General features: G+C 41.8%; 1 protein-coding gene and 1 non-coding gene across 3 annotated transcripts in view; one reads left to right on the forward strand and one right to left on the reverse strand.

Annotated features, from left to right (window-relative positions):
* Positions 1–23,556, forward strand: part of LOC122809541 (gastrula zinc finger protein XlCGF26.1-like) — a 306,301-nt gene extending 282,745 nt beyond the window's left edge. Inside the window, exon 7 of one of the 2 annotated variants that reach the window (XM_044081121.1) lies at positions 18,699–23,556. In XM_044081121.1, the coding sequence (XP_043937056.1) occupies positions 18,699–20,308 (1,610 nt within the window). In that variant the 3' untranslated portion in view covers positions 20,309–23,556. The remainder of the gene's footprint in view (positions 1–18,698) is intronic. The other variant, XM_044081129.1, reaches the window with a different exon arrangement.
* Positions 13,919–14,000, reverse strand: TRNAL-CAG. Its single transcript has one exon. It is a non-coding gene; the product is annotated as a tRNA-Leu (tRNA).
* Positions 23,557–25,712: the final 2,156 nt, after the last annotated feature.

Consider the following 25,712-nt stretch of genomic DNA (forward strand, 5'->3'; position numbering starts at 1 on the left):
GTTTCCAAGATCCTTTGGTCCTCTTTGGTGTCAGCAGCTTTGTGCCTCAGTGTGCCAAGGGTCATAGTAGCTATGGTATTTCTCCATCCTTATGTCAGGTACCATCCTCACTTGCAGGGGAACTTGGATACATAACGAAACCAATATGTGGCCTTCTGTCCACTGCCTGCAGGAGAACTTGGAAACATTATGGAACCAACATGTGGCCTCCTGTCCACCTGGATAAAGACTTCCACAGCATGTTGCATGCATCTTTCATGGTGGCTTGTTGACACCAGCCTCTTCATGGGCAGCTCCTTTGTTCTTTCTAATCCTCCAGTGAAGGTTTCCACAGATGCCGCAGTCCTAGGGTGGGGTATTTTCAGGGGCAGACTGTCAAGGTGATGAGGACAGTTCTTCTTACATTGCAGAATTTTCTTCCTTATGGAGTGATTGCCATCCACAGCAACAATGTGGCAGTGATATGGTGTATCAGCAAGCAAGAGGAGATCATTCCTACTCATTACTTTCTGGTCACTGTCCATATTCCCAGAGAGGCAAATTCCTTAATAGACCAGCTTAGCAGATGTCTGCTAATGCCACCTGAGTGGTCCCCCAGCTAGAGGGTGGTGAAAGTTCTTTTTTACCAATAGGAGAAACCTTGCTGTGACCTTTTTGCAAGCCTGTTCAGTTCCAAATGCATTGGTTTCTTTTCCGTGATTGCCCCACTAAATCAGTGACCCAAAGGAGTCTTTGTGTAAGAGTGGCCTTCAGGTCTTCTTTATGCTTTTCCCCCTTCTCTTTCAATTCACATTTTTTGCATGAAACCCAAGCAAAGAAAGACAGGCTAACTCCCATAGCCTCATTTTCACTTTGGAAGGAATGGTTTCCTTTCATTGGCTGCAATGAAAAGAAACTATTCCTTCCAAAGTGAACGAATTGTTTCCTTTCATTTGCTGCAACACCTGAGAAAACCATCAGGTTGAGACCCATCTGAACCCTCTTAACTCATCTGTCTGGGAAATCTCATTTGGACATTCATGCTCTCAGATTGACTGCTTTGTTCCTCCAGTTCCAATGATGGCTAGAGACCCAGCCTTCCCTGATAGAGTGCTGTGTATCCTGGTTTCCACCCAGAAGCACAATACCAGAAGAATGTAGAATGATAAGTGGACACTTTGTTATTGCACAGATTGGAGTGTGGAGTTTAATCCCTACTCTATGCTAGTTACTGCTGTTCACATCTGTGACTTAAAACTAAGCTTTTCTACCATTAACATCCATTTAACATCTACATGGCTGCTATTTCTAATTTCCACTTGGGTAGTCATGATTTTTCTTTAGCCTTCCTTAAGGTTTAAGTATTTTTGATGGGACCCTTTTTGTAGGCTCCCAGTTTGTCAGCCTGTTCCACAGTAGGACTGGAATTTTAGGATGCTGCTATTAGGAGAAGAGGAACATAGGAACATAAGAACAATACTACACAAATGATCACAGGGACCATAAGATGCCTAGCCATATACACCTTGAAGTTGACCAACAGACCAACATAAATATTTTAACCTTTCCTCTATTTTTGGCTTCAGGGCAGAACTGAAATTTGTTTTTTTAGAAATTAATTTTTCTTGTGGCATTTATTTCATTCAGCTGCATCTCTGAACCCTGGGCCTTGTATCTTAACCCTCCATATTTGGTTTCCATAAAGACAAAGTGGTATTATGTACTAGTCTTTCTTTCACACCTAAAGTGGTCTCTAAGGCTAATAGTAGCACTATGGTAATTAAATAATTCTCATCTGTAGTGTGGTTATTGCATCCTGCTCTACAATTCCCACCCACCATCCCCCGCCTTGCATGGGGGTGTAGATCATACCTTTCAACCTCTTAATGCAAGAAATCTGGGCACAGCCTAAAATAATGGGGAGACGAATACCCAAAAATAGAGACCAGTTTTAGACACAATACCCCACTTGGGCATTGTTGGCTAATTCAAGAGGTTAGCTACAAACCCTTATGTCACCTGGTGGATAGCCATCCGCCTTACAGATAGGACAGAGGAAGTTAGAACTGGTGAGTCCATCTGTACAGAGAGGCCCATCACAAGTGGAGTCCCATAGGGATCAGTCCTTAGACCACTCCTTTTTGGCATTTACTTCTCAGAAGTCAAGGCCAATGTCAGTGGTCTCTGGCAGACTAAATTTGCAGATGATTGCAAACTAGGAGCTGTAATTGAATCTCACACTGACACAAGTGTTCTCCAGGAGGGGCTGACACAGACAAACAACTGGTGTCAGAGCCATGGACTAAAACTAAATGCCAAGAAATGCATAATAGTAGCCTTTGGGAAGTCATCCATCCCTGGTAACTATCATATTGACAACACACCACTTAGAGTTGACCCAGTAGTCAGGGATTTAGGGACACACACACAGATAGTAATATAGCTTTTGACGTCATGTGCCTATAGTGGTGAGGAAATCATTCTATCTTACGCAACTTATAAACAAAGGTATGGCATCTAAGTCCAAGGAAGTCATTGTTGCACTGTGAAATCCAAACTAGAAAACAAACTGGGAACAAAACCAGCCGCAAACGGGAGAAACAAATCCAGGCAATTTATTGTAAAATCCACAACGGTGTAAGCGCTTTCATTCCAAGTAAGCACTTTCGTACCAATTCAATTCACGTATACAATAAGAACTTCATCAGACATCTTGTTAATCACCATTTAAATAAAGAACGTCATAAATACATCAGCTAGTACTCATTCAAGTTAACCAATGAGTTGTCTCATCCATCTACACACCCCCCATTAAAATTTATAATGGAACTAAAGAACTAAAGAAATCAGACACATTCACTTGTTAAAATAGGTATACACAGTTAATACCAAAACAATATTATATCATAAAATTATCTCTTAAGTGCTTTTAATTTTAAAATACTGCTAATGGAAATGGTTTCATTTAAACCTGGCCAAAACCAGGCATTTACACGTAATTGCCATACTAATTTGGCTTTTTCTAATGGTAATTGCCAGGCGCCTCTTCTTTTTGAAATTTGCACCATCTCAAGGACAATAAATTTAAAAACATGTCCTAGATATTGCAAAATATGTTTTGCCAATGCATTAAATTCTTTCTTATCCCTTATATTCCTGACATGTTCCCCTATTCTACTTTTAAGTTTGCGTTCCGTTTTACCCATATAAAAACATGGGTAACTGGAACAAATAGCACAATATACCACTTTTTCTGCATGACAGCCGTGACTACCATAGATTTTTACCTTAAATACATTCATTTGTATTTCGCCGACTTCTAAAATATAAGGACGAAACTTACAGGTCCCACACTTAAACATATACCCGATATTTCCCATTGAAATTGATTTTCAAAATCATTTTTCATATTCCATCCCTTCTTATAGACACAAATAGGTCTATCACTAACAATATTTTGACCTCCCTATCACTGTCTAAGAGGTTACAATTCTTAATTAAAATATCCTTAATGACCTCACTATCAGAGGAAAATGTAGTGATAAAGGGGAGCAAAAATTAGGGTTAAACCTGTCCTACTCTTGGAATTGATCACTATGGCAATCTATAGATCCAGTATTGGGAGAAAATGTTGGTAAAGACAAATCATATCCAACATTCATTACACTTTCTGGGCCAACCAGTGTTAGACCCAAAATAGGTTAAAATGCCCTCTCTCTCTTTTCTGTATAACTTCACCCATAAGTTCACAAATTAAGTGTAATGGATATCCTCTTTTGAGGAACATATCCTTCAGGGTATTACATTCAACTAAGAATGACTCCCACAGAGTCACCATACAGGCAGCCCTAACAAACTGTATTCAGCATTCATCAGACCTATAATTGAGTACAATGCCCCCTTTGTATGTACCTAACCAGGCATATCCAACAGTTGGAATGTCCACAGAGGTTCCTCACTAAAGGAATACAGGGCGTAAGTAAAATGTCCTCTGCAGACCACCTTAAGACCCTATCCCTGTATTCTGTCTCCTACAGGCTTTTGAGGGGAGATCTATGCCTGGCGTACAGGGCATTGTCAGACCCCACTCTAATGGACCTCCTGCATATCCACAAAACAAATAGCACCAGAATTACCCGTTCTAAAGACTTGAACCTTGGCTGTGATATAAATAGGACCTGCTGGAGAGATAGGTATGTATCTCACAGAATACCCCATCTATGGAACAGGCTCCCTATCCATGTGAATCAGAGTTCCTCTGTAACCCAGTTCAATTGCAACTTGGACAATTGGATGGGAAACAGGAAATTCATCCCTGGTTTGGCACCTATATCTCTAATGGGCACAGGTAACCTGAAAATGGTTAACCTCCCAGGCCCATGATTACACTTATCAAGGGTATCAGAACTTTTCAGGGATTTGGGATGCATGGCTAGGCTTAAAAAGGCCTTTCTGGTCGTTAACCTAGTAAATACCTATATGAACCTGTTTTGTAAACTTAGAACATTGCTAGAATAGCAGGATTTGTTTTAGCATGCATTTTTGGAAGGCTGTTAAGTTTTAAACTCAAATCATCATCTTCTTTTGGCTTTTCCCATTAGGGGTCACCACAGCAGGTCATCTGTTTCCATTTCTTCCTGTCCTCTGCATCTTGCTCTGTCACACCAACCACCTGCATGTCCTCTCTCACCACATCCATAAACCTTATCTTAGGCCTTCCTCTTTTCCTGTTACCTGGCAGCTTCATCCTTAGCATCTTTTTCCCAATATACTCAGCATCCCTCCTCAGCACATGTCCAAACCAACGTAATCTTGCCTCTCTGGCTTTGTGTCCAAACCTTCCAACCTGGGCTGACCCTCTAATATACTTATTCCTGATCCTGTCCACCCTCGTCACACGCAGTGCAAATCTTAACATCTTTAACTCTGCCACATCCAGCTCTAACTCCTGCCTTTTTATCAATGCCACTGTCTCCAACCCATATAACATAGCTGGTCTCACTACCCTCTTATAGACCTTCCCTTTCACTCTTACTGGTATTCGTCTGTCACAAATCACTCCTGACACTCTTCTCCACCCACTCCATCCTGCCTGTACTCTCTTCTTCACCTCTTTTCCACACTCACCATTACTCTGAACTGTTGATCCTAAGTATTTAAACTCATCCATCTTCGCCACCTCTACTCCTTGCATCCTCACCATTCCTCTATCCTCCCTCTCATTCACACACATATATTCTGTCTTAGTCCTGCTGACCTTTATTCCTCTTCTCTCTAGAGCATATCTCCATGTCTCCAGGGTCTCCTTCACCTGTTCCCCACTCTCACTACAGATCACAATGTCATCTGCAAACATCATAGTCCACGGGGACTCCTGTCTGATCTCATCTGTCAACCTGTCCATCACCAATGCAAATAAGAAAGGGCTCAGAGCTGATCCTTGATGTAATCCCACCTCCACCTTAAATGCATCCATCACTCCCACAGCAGAACTTACCGTCGTACATATCCTGTACCTCTCTTACATACTTCTCTGATACTCCTGACTTCCTCATACAATACCACAACTCCTCTCTAGGCACCCTCTCATATGCTTTCTCTAAGTCTACAAAAACACAATGCAACTCCTTCTGACCTTCTCTGTACTTCTCCATCAACACTCTCAGAGTAAACATCACATCTGTAGTGCTCTTTCCCGGCATGAAACCATACTGCTGATTACTAATCATCACGTCCCTTCTTAACCTAGCTTCCACTACTCTTTCCCATAACTTCATGCTGTGACTGATCAATTTAATCCCTCTGTAGTTACCACAGCTCTGCACATCACCCTTATTCTTAAAAATCGGTAAAAAAACACCTTTTCTCCATTCCTCAGGCATCCTCTCACTTTCCAAGATTTCATTAAACAGTCTGGTTAAAAACTCCACTGCCATTTCACCTAAACACCTCCATGTTTCCACAGGTATGTTATCTGGGCCAACAGCCTTTCCATTCTTCATTCTCTTCATAGCTATCCTTACCTCCTCCTTGCTAATCCATTGCACTTAATGATTCACTATCCCTACATCATCCAACCTTCTCTCCCTATCATTCTCTTCATTCATCAACCCCTCAAAGTACTCTTTCCATCTGCCCAACACACTCTCCTCGCTTGTGAGCATGTTTCCCTCATTATCCTTTATCACTTTTATCTGCTGCACATCTTTCCCAGCTCGGTCCCTCTGTCTAGCCAATCGGTACAGGTCCTTTTCTCCCTCCTTAGTGTCCAACCTTTCATACAACTCTTCATATGCCTTATCCTTAGCCTTCGCCACCTCTCTCTTTGCCATTCACCTCCTCCTTATTCTCCTGTCTACTTTCTTCATTTCTCTGACAATCCCACTTCTTCTTTGCCAACCTCTTTCTCTGTATACTCTCCTGTACTTCCTCATTCCACCATCATGTCTCCTTGTCATCCTTCCTCTGTCCAGATGTCATACCAAGCACCTTTATAGCCATCTCCCTTACTAGCTCTGTTTGAAACTCAAATGTATGTCATTATTTATTGACTTCAGTCCTCACTGATTTGCCAGAAAAAAACAGATATTTTATGAGTAACAGACCAAAAATATGAAGTGAAAGTTTGGACATTTGAAATGTATGGTGTAGAGTGGTTTTGTGTCTGTGTGTGTGTCTGTGTGTGTGTGTGTAAGTGTGTGTGTGTGTGTGTGTGTGTGTGTGTGTGTGTGTGTGTGTGTGTGTGTGTGTGTGTGTGTGTGTGTGTGTGTGTGTGTGTGTGTGTGTGTCTTAGTCTTAGTCTTACTCTTATGCTCGGAGTGGCCATCTCTGATCTGGAGAGGTTTGTGGTGCATGGGAAATTGTGGAACAGAGGAAGGAGTTGAAGTCTGAGAATGTTTAGCATTGGTGCAGGGTGACTGCAAGCTGGTGCTTCATTCCAAGCCATGGAGAAAGATGAACCATGACCATGCATCCCTACCATTATGATAACTACATAGATTTTGTTTCTGTACTTGTACTTACACAAGTGGACATTTTTACTGTAGCATTATGCTGGTTGCCTTCTGAAAGGTTTGCTAGAACTATAACTCCTTTGGAACATAAATCAGTCATATATAATATTATCAAAAGGCATTATACTTATAGTCATCCCCTTTCTACCTTAAACCTGTTGATCTGAAGTAGGAACTTCATTTGTCAGCAACCTGTGGGTCTTGGATCCGATATCGGATCCAAGCCGGCAACTTGTTTCATAGCTAATGGATCCGAGCTCCTAGCTCCTCTCCTCACCCATAATCCCCTGCCAACCCTCCATGACCTCAGATCTAGTTTCCCGCACTTGTGGATGGCTGGATTCCATTGAGCTCTAGAACAAAATTGTCAGTTAAGTCCTTTTTCTGTCAAATTTCTCTACCTTATTTTAAAAAAGTGTGTAAGAGTTAGGTTCCCTGTAGTATTAAATTTTTTTACTTAGTTTTTTCCCTCCCTTCGCTGGTCGTTAGTGAGTGTGTGTGTTTGTTGTGTTTTTGGGCCTGTTTGTTTGTGTAGCACTACCTTTTTTCTTTTAAGTATGGCTGAGGCCCCAAAAGCCATTTTTTCTAAATGTATCGAGTGTGGCCATAAGCTCTCCCCGGCTGATGGCCACACTCGGTGCGTTCGGTGCCTTGGGGTTGAACACCTCACCTCAGGCTGTACCATTTGTGCAGCGTTCAACCCCAGGGCACTGAAAGAGCAGAGGTCGAAGCTGGTCCTGGTGGGACTTTTGCCCCTGGACTCGGCTCTGGCCTCCGCTGCTCCCGTGGCACTACCACAGGCTCTGGTTGTTGCCACTCCTGCTCCCCTTCCTTCAGCCGGAACTCAAACTCCCTCTAAAGCACTGGAGGACAGGGAGGCTAGGAGGGAGAAACGGAGGGAGAAGCACCACAAGCGGCGGGCCGAGGCGTCTGCTTCGGCCCCGCCAGCTAAGCGGGCTTCTCCCTCCACTGCTTCTAGGTCTCCTCCTCCTCGGCTCCGATCTCCTTGTTTCTCCCCAGGGCCCGAGGAGGAGGCCCAATCTCCATCGAGGTCATCGAGGCGACATTCCAGGCCTGCCTCGGTGGCCTCTTCGAGATCAACGTTCAGCATGTCTGATGCAGACTTGGACCGGATGATGCGAAGATTCATCCAGGTCCAGCTGCAGATGGGAGTGCTCTTGCCTCCCCCCCCCCCCCTTTGGGGGGGAGCTCGACACCATTTTTCTCTCCAATTGCTCCTTCTCCGACCCGCTACCTGGGTTCGGAGCGTTCGGAGCCGAGCAGCGTTGGAGCCGGGGGTGGGTCGGCACCGACAGTACTTGGTACTTCGGATCCGACCCTGCCCTCGAGCCTGTCGGATCCGACCTCTCTGAGCCGTGCGAGCTTCGGATCCGAGGGATTCAGTGTGCCTTCAGCTCCGTCCAGGTCAGAGCGCACTGGTCCTTCGGATCCAATGGTCTTGGCGCCGGTTCCGATCCCTTCATCGGATCCGAGTGGGAGCCAACCCTCGGAGCCCAGAGAGAGAGTGGTTCCTCCTCGGACTTTGATGTAGTGGAGAGGGCTCTGTTGAGAGCATCCGGACCCCCGGCCCTTGTCTCGGCTCCACCCTGCACTCCCTCTCTGCTGGGCCAGGCTTCCATCACCCGGCCTAAGGGACAGCCTGCTTTAATGTCCCAGGTAGTTCCATTGGAACAGGATTTTACTGGCGAGACCTTCTCGGACAGCCCCCCCGTGGAAGTGCCCCGCAAGCATAAGTGCAAGAGGAGGCACGTGGACTCCCCTGAGTCCTTAACTGAGGACACGGACTTGGATGAAGGGGAAGGCTCCCCAAGATCACCCCCTGAGGATGTCTCCTTTGGAGACATCATGGAGATGCTGAGGATCAGAGGTGGGTGGTCTGCCCCCAAGTCTTCCTCCGACGAGTCCATGTTTCTGGAGGCATTCGAAGCAGGCCCATCTACCTCTTGGGTGTCCCCTCCGGCCAACCCCTTGGTGGACCTTATTACCACCAGGGCGTGGAAGGACCCGGACACCGTGGAGCCAATACCCAAACGCCCGGACAGGATACTAAGCCCCCCCTCAGACCGGTCACACTGGAGCAAGGGTCCCCCCGTAGATGTCATGTTGACAGCGGCAGCCACGAAGAGGGAACTAGCTCAGGAAAACCCCTCAGTCCATCCACCGAGCAAGGAGTCCCGCTCGATGGACCGCTTAGGGAAGCAAGTTTTTAGTTCAGCGAACTTCTTGGTAAGGTCTCTGAACTATATGGCACATGTCATCAGGATGCAGCGGGATCTTATCAAAGAATACGCTGCCTCCTCCCCTGAGTCCATGTCGCGGAGGACAAACAATTGTACTCCACCTGAATGGCCACTCTGAGATCCATTTCAAATACCTCTATGCAGCTATTGTCCCATGCCACTGAGGGAGCCGCTACAGCTAGCGGAGCAGGCCTAGTCATGAGACGTCAGGCATGGCTCTGTCATTGTGACTTTGCAGAGCCCTTTAAAGCGTCTTTTGCAAATGCCCCTTTCGATGGTTCTGCCCTGTTTGGCAAAACGGTTTGCGAGACACTTGTCCAGAGCGAGAAGGGCAGGAAGACGTTGTCTGCCGACGGAGTCCGCTTCTCTGCTCCCCAGCGGTCCTTTTCGAAGAACCAAAAGGGTCAGAAGAAGATGTGGTTTCGGAAATCGCAACATTCCCAACCCGCTCTGGACAACCAGTCCTTCCGTGGCAGAGGGGGACAGGGAGGATGCTGCCCCAGGGGCAGTGGGGCTCTGAGAAACTTTGGGTCCAGAGAACCTTTCTCTGACTGGCCCATGCAGCAGCCCTAAAGGGTTGCCCGACTGCTCCACTCTGGAGGCAGTCGGGGTGGCGCTTCTCGGAGCACCTAGCAGCATGGAAGTCCATCACGACAGACCGCTGGGTGCTTTGAATTATATCCAGAGGGTACAAAATCCCATTATTTCATGTCCCCAGATCCAAGAACCTCTTCGATGTACCACCCGATCAGAGGGAGGCTGCAGCCACAGAAATTCAGCAGCTGCTAAGAAAAAGAGCCATCCAGCCCGTCCCCCAAGACCAGCTCAGATTAGGGTTCTACTCCAGGTTCTTTTTGGCGCCAAAAAAGACGGGGGACTTGAGACTGATTCTAGACCTGTCCCACTTGAACCTGTCGGTAACCAAGGAAAAATTCAGAATGGTCACTCTTCAATCTATTCTCCCCCCTTCTAAGGGAGAACGATTGGATGTGCTCTATAGACCTCAAGGATGCATACTACCACATTCTAATGGACAGATGATCCAGGAGGTTCCTCCGCTTCCAGCTGGGAGCTAGTCACTACCAGTTCAGGGTCCTTCCCTTTGGCCTCACCACAGCCCCCAGGGTGTTCACCAAGGTATTAGCAGTGATTGCGGTCCACCTGAGACTCCAGGGATTACAGGTCTTTCTGTACCTGGATGACTGGCTCCTGACCGTCCCAACAAGGCATCTACTTTGCTCAGCCAGAGATTTCTATCTCCGCCTAGCCCCACAGTTAGGCATCGCCATCAATGCCGACAAATCCTTTCTGGCCCTGACGCAAGCCATAGAATTCATAGGAGCCAGAATAGACACCAGAGAGCTACAAGCCTTTCTAACATCTGAACAACTAGGGAATTTGCAACTTCATGTGCGGGCTATCCTCCAGTCAGAGACCCCACCGCCGGGATTGGTCCTGAGGGCGCTGGGCTCCATGGCGGCAGCGATAACGCTCCTTCCATGCGTCCATCTGAATATGCAAGTACTGCAATGGACCCTTCTAGTACAATGGTCCTTTCTGTCTTTTCCTCTCCATCACCCCATTGCTATCAGCAAGGCTTGCAGGAGGGCTCTGTTATGGTGGCTCCATGCTCTGGACCTCCATACAGGCCGACCCTTCTGCACCTCTTCCCCTCTCGCCACGGTAACCATGGACGCCTCCCGCCTCGGGTGGGGGGGGGGCATTATTCAGGCAGGATGGTCCAAGGCATGTGGAACGATACAGAGACCTCCCTGCATATCAACGTTCTGGAGATGAGAGCGGTGCTGTATGCGTTGCAAGCACTTCAGAATCTCCTCCCCATAGGAACGATTGCAATTCAGTCGGACAACATGTCGGTTGTCTAGTACATCAACAAACAGGGGGGAACCAGGTCTTACCCTCTATGCCGCGAAGCCATGAGAGTGTGGGAATGGGCGATCTCCACCAACCGCTTTCTGATTGCAACGCACATTCCGGGGTGGGCCAACATCCTAGCGGACAAACTCAGTTGCACCCTTCTTACCCTGTACGAGTGGTCTCTCAACCCACTAGTAGCGAAGCAGATATTCGCAATATGGGTGCAACCCTGCTGCGATCTTTTTGCCTCTCCCTCAAACACCAAATGTGGCAATTTCTTCACTCTGATTCTCCCTCCAGGGGAAACTCCAAGAGACGCTCTGGTGCATGCTTGGCCACCCGGTCTACTTTATGCCTATCCTCCTCTACCCCTGATGCTGCAACTCTTACAGAAAGCCTCGCGGTTGGGGAGCAGTATGATTCTCATTGCCCCATTTTGGCCTCTGCAAATTTGGTTCCCTTACCTGTGGTCTCACCTAGTGAATCCCCCTTGGATTCTGGATCCCAGTCCGGATCTAATCTCCCATCCGTCGGACTTACCGACCCCAAATCTGGACAATCTGAAGCTGACAGCTTGGTTGCTCCAGTTCCACTCCTAGTTAGGAATCCCGGTATCTCTTCACCAGTCAAAGCCAGCCTTGTGGCAGCGCATAAGCCCTCCACCATGAAAGTGTACCACAGTAAATGGAAATGTTTCTCCATCTGGGCGGAGCATCATAATCTAGATCCCTTTATGGCTCCTCTTCCATCCATATTAGACTTCCTAACCGAACTTTTTCAGTAAGGCGCTAGTTGCTCAACTGTCAAAGTGCAATTGGCTGCCATCTCCCATTACCATGTGGGACATGACACAGGGCCCTTGATGTCGGCTAAGTTGTGTAAAACCTTTCTCAAGGGCACATTTTTGCTTAGACCCCCTATAAAAGAAGCCATACCACCTTGGGATCTTTCACTAGTTACAGACAAATTCAAACAGAGACACAAGCAGCAGCTCGTATTTAAAGGCAATCTTTCACTAGTTCTTCAAGCCTTGACTGCTCCACCTTTTGAACCTGCTGCTTCATTAGATCTCAAATACTTGTCCTGGAAAACAGCATTCCTTGTAGCCATTACTTCTGCGAAAAGAGTTTCGGAGCTTCAAGCTCTTTCTGTGAAGACTCCTTATTTGATCTTTCATCCGGACAGAGTGTACCTCAGTTTCAATCCCTCTTTCCTTCCCAAAATAGCATCAGAAACCAATATAAATCAATCCATAAATTTACCGGTTTTCTTTCCTAAATATCAGAATAAAGGAGAGTACAAGCTGCACTCATTAGATGTTCATAGGCAGCTACGTTTTTATACTCATAGAACAGCTGGTCATAGACAATCCGACCAGCTGTTCATTTCCTTTGCCAAATTTAATTTGGGGAAAGCAATATCAAAAGTATCTCTATCACGTTGGATTTCACAATGTATCCTATTAGCGTACCAAGCCTCTGGGAGACCCGCACCTGAGGAGTTCGCGCACATTCCACTTGTTCCAGCTCTACTTCTGCGACCTTCAAATCTAGAGTTTCATTGGATGATATTTGTTCGGCAGCCACTTGGGCCTCATGTCATACCTTTATTAACCACTATAAACTGGACTTGATTTCTAGAGGGAGAGCATCCTTTGGTTCTGCGGTGCTCCGCAATATCCTTCCATGATGGCCACCCAAGATTCAGGTAGCTGGGGACTCTGTCCCACGGGTTGCTGACAAATGAAGTTCCTACTTCAGATTAAGAAGTTATGTACTCACCATAACGTTCCATCTGAGTAGGTAGCTTCATTTGTCTGCAACCACCCCCCCCCTCCTTCCCCCTGGCCTTCAGCGGATCTATGTTAGTTGGAATACCCTTTTTGGGTACATATTGAGGGGCAAACTCGATCTGAGGTCATGGAGGGTTGGCAGGGGATTATGGGTGAGGGGAGGAGCTAGGAGCTTGGATCCATTAGCTATGAAACGAGTTGCTGGCTTGGATCCGATATCGGATCCAAGACCCACAGGTTGCAGACAAATGAAGTTACCTACTCAGATGGAACATTATGGTGAGTACATAACTTCTTATTTCTACCATAATAAAACTGGTGATTTTGTGACAAAACCTCACACACTGTAATTATTGAGTAATGCCAACAATTAAAGCTCTAGGCTTCTTATTCTTGAGAAAATGCAGATACGAATGATGTTTTCTGAAAACCTAGCAAAAGTGTATATGTGCCTCTGGTGTAGACTGTTTGTCCTTGATTCTTGCATGGAGATGTTGAGAACTGTAGATGCTGTAGGTAATTTCAGATACCACAATAAAAATGATTACTTTTGTTTTTATCAATAGTTCTGTCTCTAGTATCAACTCACCTTGATGGAAGAGTTTAAACAGGCTTCATTTTTCTACCTTCAGAATTTCATTCTGTGACATTTCTGTCTTGAATTGTACTAAGAAATCTACAGCATTTTGCAGTAATATCAAAATATAAAACCAAAGAAGGGGTATATAGTAATGGATGTATCTAATTGCTTGTTTCATGAATTTTGATTTTAAATGTTCATAGGTTCATAGGTTGGTACTAGGCTATTGGACCTAGGGCCTATACAAGCTTAGCCATAACAATTCCCTGGTTATTTCTTCCCACACCATTTACTTCCCTGGACCCCTGTCAAATGCTCCAATTCCCTGTTAGGTTCACATGCTCGGGTAGCGCAACAGGCAAGTGAAGTCTGAGAGAGAATTAAAAACTCTTGACAGCAGTTCACATTTCTAAATTGGCAGTGGTGGGATTTGAACCCACACCTCCAGAGAGACTGGAACCTGAATCCAGCACCTTAGACCGCTCGGCAACACTACCTCCCTAATGGTAAGTTTTGACCTGAAACAAAGCACTTACATTTTTCAAAGATATGCATGAGTGTTTATCATAGGGTGAAAGCCTGCATACACCTTCCCTGAAAGATGGAATGCTCTTATTTCACTCCATGATAAATGATAGAATGTAAATAAGGTTTTGGAAAAAGGCAAGATATTTAGCAGTGCAAAAAATAAATAAATTCATGAATATTGTATGTGAGTATTTCCTGATAAATCACTTCAAGCAGTTGCTAAAAATGTACTTCTGAAAAACATTTTTGCGCCATCTTGTTCTGCTACCCACTCAGACTTTCCTTCAGAAACTGCAAGTCCAAGTCTGTCCCAGTACTCCTACTCACTACCTTCTGCCATGTTCTTAGTCAGTGTAGTGGTTTCCTTCTCACATGAACTGTCAGTTTGCATGACTCCTATTCCTTCTGCAAGGGAATTGCCTTTCTTTTGATAAGAAGGGCGGACACTAGCTGGGGTATAGTACCAAGAAACAGTGGTGGGGTGAGTCAGGTTTTCATCATCATCATTTGTGAAAGTATTTTTGCCTCCATTTGCCTACAGTCCCCTTTAAGGAAGTAAGCTGCAGTGACAGTAAAATGCTAGCGTTGGGCCTGTCTTTCTTTTTTGTATTCTTCTGTGTCTGGTTGTCTGGCCCTGGTCTCCTTATGTGGTAGTACATACTCTACCTACATAGTGTACTGAGATGAAAGTAGTTGATATAAAGTTTGTAGTCTGTTTCTTCTCTACGCTTCCAGTGATGAACTGGAGAAGGTCTGAAGTCTGAGTCTTCAGGCAAAAGTTCCATCAAAGCCCAGTAGTCCACAGCTATAGTTTGATCAGTCTTGACTACAACATCCTAGAGGCCTTAGCAACCCCACACAGTCATACGTTTCCTACAAGCATGATCACTCTCACATATTTAATTATATTGTGGCCTCAGTTTCACTTCAGCTGTGGGGTTGGGGTCTGACACTAGCAGTGCAGTCTGGTACTTTTCAGTTTGTGTCTGCTGTAGCCTACCATCATGTTAGATGAGCCTGTTGCCTGTCACCTCTCTCTTCTCCATTAGGGGGTTGATAGCACTCTGTACTCTTCCAAAGAAGCACTCATTAGACAATGTAATGTTTCCTCCCTAACTTGCTTTTAAATGGACCTAGACATGTTCGTCATCCATAGGTTGCTGGTGTCATGACCAGTCCTATTCCTTTAGACCAGTATGCCGTTGACCATCAGGAAGTTGATGAGTGCCTACTATTCATGTTTAATAATGATCAGGATTATCTGGTTTATCTCCTAAAAATTGTAATGCAGACTTCAGACAGGCGAGGAGATGGTATTTTGCAGGACTGAATTTTAAGTGATTTAATATGAAACACTGACTTGCCATACATATATAACATAACAAGGTGATTGTAACCTGAACACTAACTTATTACACTGTTCCCACTTTGAAATAAATATTACCTTATAACCAAACATATTGAGCACAGACCTGCTCCTTGGTTAACTCTTTATATTAAAAAGGAAGTGCAGGCCAAGAAATCTGCATAGGAGAATTTTAAGATTTTAAAGTCGCATCCCAGCTGGGTAGGTTGATTTCTACTGTTGTAGTTTATACTAAGCAGTCAGTTAGACCAGAGTGGATTCACATATCTCATGGCACAATAAAAGAGATTACTAAGGAAATATGAAAGGGTTCTAGAAAGAGATAAATAACCACTTCGGCAAATCTAGATGCACTGATTGCATAAAAACTCATGATAGCCAACACTTCATATTTGTAAATAAGCAGTATGTTGACACACACACACACACACACACACACACACACACACACACACACACACACACACACACACACACACACACACACACACACACCCCATGCCAGTTAGAAGAAAAGTCCACCCATCACACTTCATTGAGAGTACTGTGACTCCTTCATTGTTAAACCTGTTATCACACAGGATGTAAAAATGTGGCTAAAGGAGCGACCTAAATATGGTGCAGCTAGCTCAGGTGGTCAGAAAACTACATTTCTGCAAGGTGTGTAAAAGGTTCATATCTTATCCTGTCTTGCACATAAGTAATACGCCGCTGTCTAATGCCTTGCTTTCAAACTCATGGAAATCATTCCCATTTATTCCTCTCCCTAAACAAGAATAGTCTCACCTCCTCTTACTGTATCTCACGTCTGACTATTGATTATTATCAGTTCTCCTCTGACAGTTGATTCCCTACTATCTAGTGGGTGAGACTTGATTACAAGAACTATCATTCAGCTACCCTTCACAGGTTTTCTTTACTTAACTCTGTTAGTTCTCTGCATATGTCCATACTGTCCACGGGGTGGTTCATAGGTTCACAGGTTGGTACTAGGCTATCGGCCCTAGGGCCTATACAAGCCTAGCCATAACAATTCCCTGGCTATTTCTTCTCACAGTATTTACTTCCCTGGACCCCTATCTAGCAGGGCGACTGATGTGATCCATGGGGTGAATTTCCTATCTCCCCATCCAATCATCAAGGTTCCTTTTGAAGAGGGGCAAAGTGGTGCACTGCTTGACATGTATGGGCAGTCTATTCCAGAGTCTGGGGAGTCTCTGGGTCAGGATCCTATCCCTCCAGCATGTTTTGTTCATTGTGATGACAAGGTTTAGATCCCTGGAGCGTGTGCCTCTGAGGGAGTGGGATTTCTTTAAGTGTAGCATTTCCAACAGCTCTGGGTTTGACATGACCTTGTATGTTAAGCAGAGATTGCCTCTGAGTAGACAATGTGCAACAGAATATAGGTGGAGTTTTTATAGACAGTCAGCATAGGGCAGCATCTGTTTTAGGCCTGTGATTCTTTTAGTGAGGTATTTCTGCAGCCTTTCCAGTTGTTGCAGATGTCTTGAGAGGTACATACCAAACGGGGCATTGTATTCTATAATGGGTCTAATGAGGGATGAGTACAGTGGGACAATGACCTCCTTTTTTCTGGATGAAAAGCCCTTAATGATGAGGTATGCCACATAGAAGGATTTCCTGACTGTTGGTTCACAGTAGACCTTTTGACTGAAGTTCATGCCTCTGTGTACAACATAATCATGGCCCTCTCTTGTTATAGACAACACTTTTATGTGATCCTCAATGTCTAACACTGGATTCTGCCATGGAGCATGTGTCAGGGCATGCAATCCCCAAACATGGATAAAGGCAAACTAATTAAAGCAATGTTCATGGATTTACCAAGCAGCTTTAACTCCACCCTGTAGCCATATTATTTAATGAACTGCTACATCATGGCCTCATCACTTCTCCACATGCATGGCTTAAAAGCTAATTGACTAGTCAGCTCTTCTAAGTTAAAAATAAATATATTCCATCTTGAACTCAAAGCAAGTAAACCATAGCATTCCATTAACAGTTGGCCGTCTTCTTCTTGCAACTTCCTTAAATGTCTTTGAAAGCTCCCTTCTTGGCATACCAGTAACATTTTACACTGATAACCTGCTAATTCGGTAAACTGGCAAGCCATCTGTCAATATCACTAAGATTCTTTGTAACAATTTTGTTACAGTTCATGATTGGTTTAATACTGTAATTCTTAACTCTGCAAAAAAATCTGGGCCATGCAGAAAAACTGCGTGTAAGCTGCTTGGAACTAACTGAACCTGACTATCAGGCAATGTCCTCTTCATAGAGGGACATTTTGTCTCAGAAATCCAGTTCAGTTACCTCAGTTGATGATTTGACTCTTATTTGACTTTCTCATTCCATCTTGTGAAAGTAAAATGAAATTTGAGGGTACAAGGAACTTGTAAAAAATCCCATTTATTAACCCCCACAAAAAAAATCAATAAAAAACATTGGCTAAATGGGGTTCATGTACCATCTTTGGAATATTGACTGCCTTTGATTACCATAACTGCATAAATTAAAGGTGCATTAAATGGAATTTATAGATTTTATGGTTTGTGCCTCCAGGTTGGATAGCACTGTGTCACTCTCAAGTTATCCACAAAACAGATATAACAAATATAACATCCTGATTGCTTTATTTGCAAAGTGCTTTGTCTGAATCCATGTCCCAGTATTGGCTTCCTGCTTAGTGATAAACCGATTACCCATGAGCTGTGGAAATCCATGCCCATTCCCCTCACCTTAGCAATCCCAGAATATTCATTAAAATGCTTTATCAAGGGCTTCTCAGTTTGAAGCATGGATTGCAATGCTGTTCACAGTTAGGACCTTAACAGTGCCCATAAACTCAACACTCATTTTCTGCCATTTACCTAAGTAAGATTACTGCAACTTTGGACTGTTAAGCTAACTCATATATAAGCACTAGTATTGGTAAGTTTTCAAAGTACATGTTTGGGTGTAGGCTGTATATGATTCATTTGAAGTATACCTTAATGCACAGTAGTAAATGTTGTGTATATGCTGTTGTTGATCTATTTTTGCAATTTATATTGAGTTACTGTAACAACTCTTAGCCTAGAAAAGACCCTGGGGTCCAGTCCAGTTTAAAAAACAAACAGGTGTTTCATTTTTCTCACTGTAACCTGAGTGACTGATTCAGAGTCATTATCATTTAGTGTCATGAAGAGTTTGATTTAGATCATCTTCTTACTACAATCTTCAATGTATCCTCTTTCCATTATTCATCTAAAAATCTTTCAAATGCTTCTTTTTGTTCTAGTTCCCGTGTCTGCACACAGTAAGATGGAAAATTACTCGCAGTATTTTACCCAGCAGTCACAGCTCTTTACGCAACAACAGAGTATCGTGGAAGAAAAAAATTCTCATTTCCTTGATTTTGGAAACAGTTTTGAAAACGTGTCAAGCCTTTATAGATATCAGCAAATGCACAGTAGTGAAAAACCTTTTAAGTGCACTGTCTGTGGAAAGAGTTTTAAATCACTGAGTCTGCTCACTTCGCACCAGAGTGTTCACACAGGAGAGAAACCGTTCAGTTGCACTGACTGTGGAAAAAGTTATAGCAGTAGTTCTAGTCTTGTTGTACATATGCAAATTCACTCTGGAGCACAAACAGCCAGCGATAAAATGTGGTTTTGCACTGACTGGGGACAGACATTTGCAGAAGCTTCAGACCTTAATAAGCACAGACAAATTCACCAAGAGCAACCATTTATGTGTACAGAGAGTAGCAAGAGTTTTGGAGATGTATCAAATCTTAGTATGGTGCAAGGGACTGAATTTGGTGATAAACCATTTATATGTGCTACATGTGGGAAGAGTTTTAGATTAATGAGCCATCTTGCCTCTCACCAAGGTATCCATACAGGAGAAAAACCTTTTGTGTGCACTGAGTGTGGGAAGGGTTTCAGGTTAATGAGCCTGCTCACAGCTCATCATAGTATTCATACTGGAGAGAAACCATTTTCTTGTGTGGAATGTGGGAAGTGTTTCAGGCTAATGAGTTTGCTCACAGCTCACCAAGTGACTCATACTAAAGAGAAGCTCTTTACATGTCTAGATTGTGGAAAAGGTTTTACACAGAAGAGTCAGCTGACAGCTCATGAGAGCACCCACAGCAAAGAGAAACTTTTCTGTTGCAGCATATGTAGTCATTTTTTTCCCACTAGAGCTAGCCTAGTTATGCATCAGCAGGTTCATACTAACTTAGAAATGGGGCCTGTTCATGCTATGCCATTAAGAAGCCCTACACATTTGGAGAAATTCAAATGGGAGAGGGTTAAGAAAGTGAAATATTATGAATGTCCTGACTGTGGGAAAAAATTTGGAAGGCGTTCAGACTTTACCAAGCATTATCGAACTCACACAGGAGAGAGGCCGTTTGCATGTTCTGTGTGTGGAAAATGTTTCGGAGATGTATCTAATCTCCATAAGCACCAGCGTATTCATACTGGTGAGAAGCCTTTCAGGTGCAATGACTGTGGTAAGAGTTTTAGACTCATGAGTTTTCTCACATCTCACCAGGGGATTCACACCGGAGAGAAACCTTTTATATGTAGTGAATGTGGAAGGAGTTTTCGGTTACTCAGCCTGCTGTCAGCACATCAGCAGATCCACACAGGCAAGAAGGCCTTCCAGTGCAATGAATTTGGCAAGAGTTTTACAACTCTAACTAGTCTCACTTCACACCAGCAAATCCACTCAGGTAATAAAAAACTCAGTAGTAGTCCTTGGTTTTGCACTCATTGTGGCATAAGCTTTACAAGAAAAACAGACTTCAGTAAACATAGAAGAACTCACACAGAGGAATACAGCAGACCAAGTCAGCAATTTTGGCAAACATCAGATATTGAAGCAATAGTGATTTCTTGAACTTTAAGCATGCTATGTCTTAGGAATAGGGTCCATTGCTGATACAACATTAAAAACACTCTTAAAATTAAACTGGAAACCTTTGTTGTGCTGTGATTGTAGGAAGAGCTTTAGGGATGTTGTCACACTTGCACAGGCACCAGTAGATTCATTTTTAAGAAGGAACAAATAACTTGTGAGAAGAGTTTCTAGTCTTTTTCTCAGGGGTAGTGCATGATGGACTGGTCTAAGTTGTGTAGTCCTTTGTGGCAGTAAGTCAAATGTACATTAATTTTCCATGCTTCTACCAAGTACTTTAACATATCTAAAAACATAGCTTTTAAAGTCCAAGACCTTTGATTTGTTATGCTGCAAACATTTAAGATAAAATATAGTGACACCTTTCTCAGTTTACACTAACAAGCTGATGAAGCAAGCTGCTGGCTGAATCCTGGAAAAAGAATTAAGGAGAAGAGTGATTTACAGAGTTATACAGAAACAAGGAACTTTGTAAATTGATGGCATATATTCCATTGGTGGCTTTCATAACTTGCCCTGTGTACTGTAGATTTTTTAAGTGATCCTAATTCATTTTATCATGACTCATTTAATGTGTCTGTCTATACTTTCCCTAAATCTTTGGTTTATATTTTATTTCAAATCCAGTTGTAATTTTGAAAAACAATGAAGAATTTAGTATTTTTGGTGCATTACTCTTCCTGTCTACATAGTTTTTATAATGCGATAATAGGTAAAAGTCATGATTTATATTTACCAACAATGTATTCTGGGTAATCAAAAATAACTTACTTCTTTAGTAGATCAGTTACCTAATTGCATTGTGGTTTCTCAACTATATCATCTTGGGTTAATTTTCAATATAAGGTATTTCACCTGCAAGATATAGTTGATAACTTATTTTTCTAGACTATAAGACTTTCCTGTTGCAGCAGTTAGCATGGATATATAATAGCCTGCATACCAATTAAAGCAGTGAGCCAATGTGAGATCAGTCTTTCATGATGTCATGCTAGGGGCTATCAGTAACAAAACGTTTTTCAGGGAGCCATTCTTATCAGCAAAAGTAATACATTTTCATATCAAAAACTGCATAATCAGGTAATATATATATATATATATATATATATATATATATATATATGGCAAGGAGGTTTATGTCCATCTCTAAAGGCTTGTTACATGTGCTTCAAAATGTGTATATAGCAACATCTTCTATGAATGGTGAAAAGAAAGCAAATGCAAACAACAAAAACTAGCACAAATCACTTTATTCAATTTCCAGATGTTGCAGGTTCATGTCAAAGGAGATACCACCTACTGGTATCACAGAAATATGTGCTTTTTTTTAAATTTTAGCTTACTCCAGTGAATTGGTAAATTCTGTTGGCGTGTTTTTTTTTCCTGCTGCCTCTGCTGGTGAGGTTTGATTACCTTTATTTCCTTTTTTTACCCCTTCAGCATGTTGGCAACTTATTTTTGATATTATGATGTTTGTGTTTGAAAGCAACTTTCCAGCTTTTATATACCATGTCACTTTAAAACTTTATTTGCATGCTGCTGCTGTTGTTTAACAGAGTATCTTACATGCATTTAAAAATAAAGGGTGAATTGTGAGTATCATAACAGATATGCTACAACAGCAATGTAGCAAGTCAAATCCAGTCATAAACTTGGAAATGGACTACATTTAACTGTGTTTACAGATATATGAGGAAAACAAACATTGCTCAATGTGTTTTCAAGGACTACACAATGTACTTATATGAACAGATGTGATATATGTCAATAGCTCACATAACCTCCTTAAAGTACCCCATATGCTAAAGTCATGCATTTGAAGGAGCACACATAATCTAGAAATGACACAGATTCTGTCATCCAAGTGGCATTTTATTATATGCCAACAGTGATCTTTTTATCCACTGAAAAACTCTGGTGTTATACTGAACATCAAATAGATACCTACACCTGACAAGTAGGTATGTATCTCCTGATTCCCTAAGTAAAAGCCTGTACTTGTTGATTAGTCTAACTAAGGTTCTCAAATGTATTCTTGGAGATCCTTCTCTGCCTAAGAATTCAGCAAACAATTAGTCAAAGAACATCAGAAAACAATGCATGTTTTCAACAGATTGTTCAATTAATGAGCAATTGTGCTATTGATAAAAGTATATACTTTTTTATTTTAAGTATTAATGTAGTTTAGAGGGATTATATTTTGACCAGATGGTGCATAAAGCAATCCTAAAAACTGGTTGATGGAAGCAGGGAATTTTTTTATCAACATTATCTTGACTTCTCATTATTCATGTTTGATCCTTCAACTTTTTCATCATGATGACAGTTTAATAATAGTTACTTTTTTTCTTGTATGTAATTCAGTGATACACAGATATATTTTCTGCAGAAACTTGTGGACTGCAAGTATTCTGCCCAGATTTCATTCCTTCTAATGTTTCTACTAATTTAATTGAAAAAAATGATTTATAGCTAACAGAAATAATGTAGGGGATAGAGGACAGCTCTGTCTGACTTCAATTGAAAGAAGGCAAGAAAGAAAAAAAAGCTTCTGACCCTTAACTGAAATCAAGAAAGAAAGAAAGCTTCGGACCCTTAACAGAAATCATTACCCATGAATCATTACACAGATTTTGAATCAAAGTGGCATATTGCTATGGAAAATAGTGATAGGGCACAGCTTGAGAAGTATGTTGTCAATTGACTGAATTGAATTCTGTACTAGCGATCTGTATTTGAGGTAAATATATGGGAATTGTTCCTTGTGACATTCTTTTATTGGGAACAAACAGAAATTCTTAGAAGAAATTAAACCATGTAACTTATTTAGTAATTTTTAAGTGATTTGGTTACCAATTTATAATCAAACATTAAGATAGAGTTGAGTTTGTAAGCAGATATATTATCTTGTTTTCTTCTGTTTCTTAGTAGTTACCACATGTGCTAGAAGATGAAAGTTGATAATTGGAAATTAGCTGGTAGTTAACTGATTGTAGCAAAGTATGTAAACTGTCTTCCAAACATATTTTGATTTGAAAAGGAAGATCACCTGGGATTAGCATATTTCCTTTTTTTAAGATTTTATCCTTTTTTATGCAAGTAAGGTAAATTATTCAAAGTTCAGAGTCGGCTGTTTTCAGCCATTTATATGAAAGAGCTTTACTATGTGTCCATGCATTATTAGATAACTGTGTACAGGGACCGTGATAAATGTATTCTTCTGTTCATCAGACTGGTGTCATCGTCCTTTATTTTTCCCTCAGTTATGTATAATGTTTTACCTCTGCTTTCTTCATTGAGTGCCCTTTTGTTTTCCATTCCTGTGAATGAAAGTGTAGGTCATTTTCTTCTTTATGAGCACATGCAGTTTTTCTTTGAAAGCAATGACTTTTCAGTAAGTGAAGAGTTCCATACATTTACTAACTTGTTGTAGGAGACTTAAGGTAAGCATTGTACTTAAACATCTTCTTTATTAGTAACCAATATCTAAGAAGACAAATTCCCATGTAGAGTTTTATCTCACTGTAAATGTATAACATCAGCATTCCAAAGTAAATTAAAACATTGGTAGACTTTCATTGTAGTCACTGGAAAGGATATTGTATCATTGTATGTGCTAAGTGTTGGTCTCCTAGTCAGTAGGTTTCTTAGGGTAACAACTGTTCATAACAGAAGTCTGAATAGTCATAGAAATGGAAGAATGAATGGTCAGATGTCATACAGTCATCTCATTTAAACAAGAACAAATCCATATAAAACAAAATGTTCTAGAAAATGGTTGAATTATAAGAATAATGTGAATGTTGTTTAGCATTTATATTCATTCTTCTCCTTCATAATGTATGAATTTTTATTTCCATAAACTGTGATCATAAAACGTCTTTACTGGTAGGGATACCCAGCAGGTGGACAGGATATGCCCAAACTGACATTTAAGATGACATTCCATTAATTTGTTATTTGCTAGAAACTTGCAATTCAGTATGTAAATCATTTAAAAAGTCATATAGCATTTAAATGGATGTTCAAGTTCATTATAATACTTATACTTTAAGTACTCATACAAATCAAAGACACATAGAAAATAATACAGCTGTTTAAAACATGTATTATTACACCTACTTGTCAGAACTAACTGAAACATATAAACAAAAATAATGAATTTTAAACCAAATTAAAAAATGTTTTCGGTCTTGCCATGATCATTGCCAGACAAAGAAAAACTGTCTGAATTCCTGGAAACATTGATTAAAATAAAATTATTTAATCCATTACAACTGTAAACTGCCAGCCTGCTATAAAAGCCACATTGGTAAATCCTAAATACAGTCTTTTAGCTGAATAAGTAGCAAGCCAGCATTATAGTGCCTTTAACAGAGATTCAAACCTCTGCAGCATTTCTGCCAGTTTCAGTGACCACACAGTTGAAAACGCAGTTCATCCAAAATAGATGCTCCTCATGTACCCTCCACAGGTCAGTCAAAGACTGAAATAGTGTGTTGCATTTTGAACAGGTGTAATTCCCCAGTCATTCTGTCAGAGAAAGAAGTACATGCCATTGGCAAGCAGGTCAACAAAATCCGCAATCAATGTAAAAGGATAATTGCTTGAAACAACAGTCAGTCCAGTAAACAAGCAGCAGTCAGTTCACAGTAGCTACCATCACAACAGTTTCTGCACAAAAAAATTATGAAATACTAAAACAGGGATAGAGTAACAATAATTTACAACACCATTTTGGTAAGTAAAATGAGAAGGTAACCCAAAAATGGACAGAATATTTTTCTACTGCTACACATCTGCTGCCATATTGGACACATTTTTTATATGAAATATGGGTACCTGTAACAGCCTCAGATTAAAAGAACTATTACTGTATTTGACAGACAAAAACAAAACTCTTTATTTTACACCTAAGCAAGAACCTGATATAGCCAGTAAACTAATTATATTCTTAATGAGTACAGCAACCACATGTTCTGTGTCTTATACTGAGATTTAAGAAAGAAAATTATGTTAACTAATAATGAGTTAATTCCTTTAAATATTTTAATAAAGTGTGTCACAGGCAGAAGTAAGAACCTTAAACCCTGCATTATTGTTGCCAGTATATGAAGGACTGTACTACAGGACCCAAATACACATCATTGCCACCCAAAATGTATATGCAGTGAATAATCAGCTTTATGAGCTTAAGGCAAAATATGCACTTCTGACTTGGGTTAGGCCAAACACCTGTAACAGTCAAATAAGGTTTACACCCCCAACTACAGAACAAGGTTATAATCACTACCTCTCTAGTATTGCACCCACCTCGGTCAGAGCCCATTGCTTTCTAGTACAGTTTTAACAACCATGACTGACACTTGACTGAATTAATGATTAC

This window comes from Protopterus annectens, chromosome 1.part1 (genome assembly GCF_019279795.1).
Source record: "Protopterus annectens isolate FY-2018-M chromosome 1.part1, PAN1.0, whole genome shotgun sequence".
NCBI lineage: Eukaryota > Metazoa > Chordata > Ceratodontiformes > Protopteridae > Protopterus > Protopterus annectens.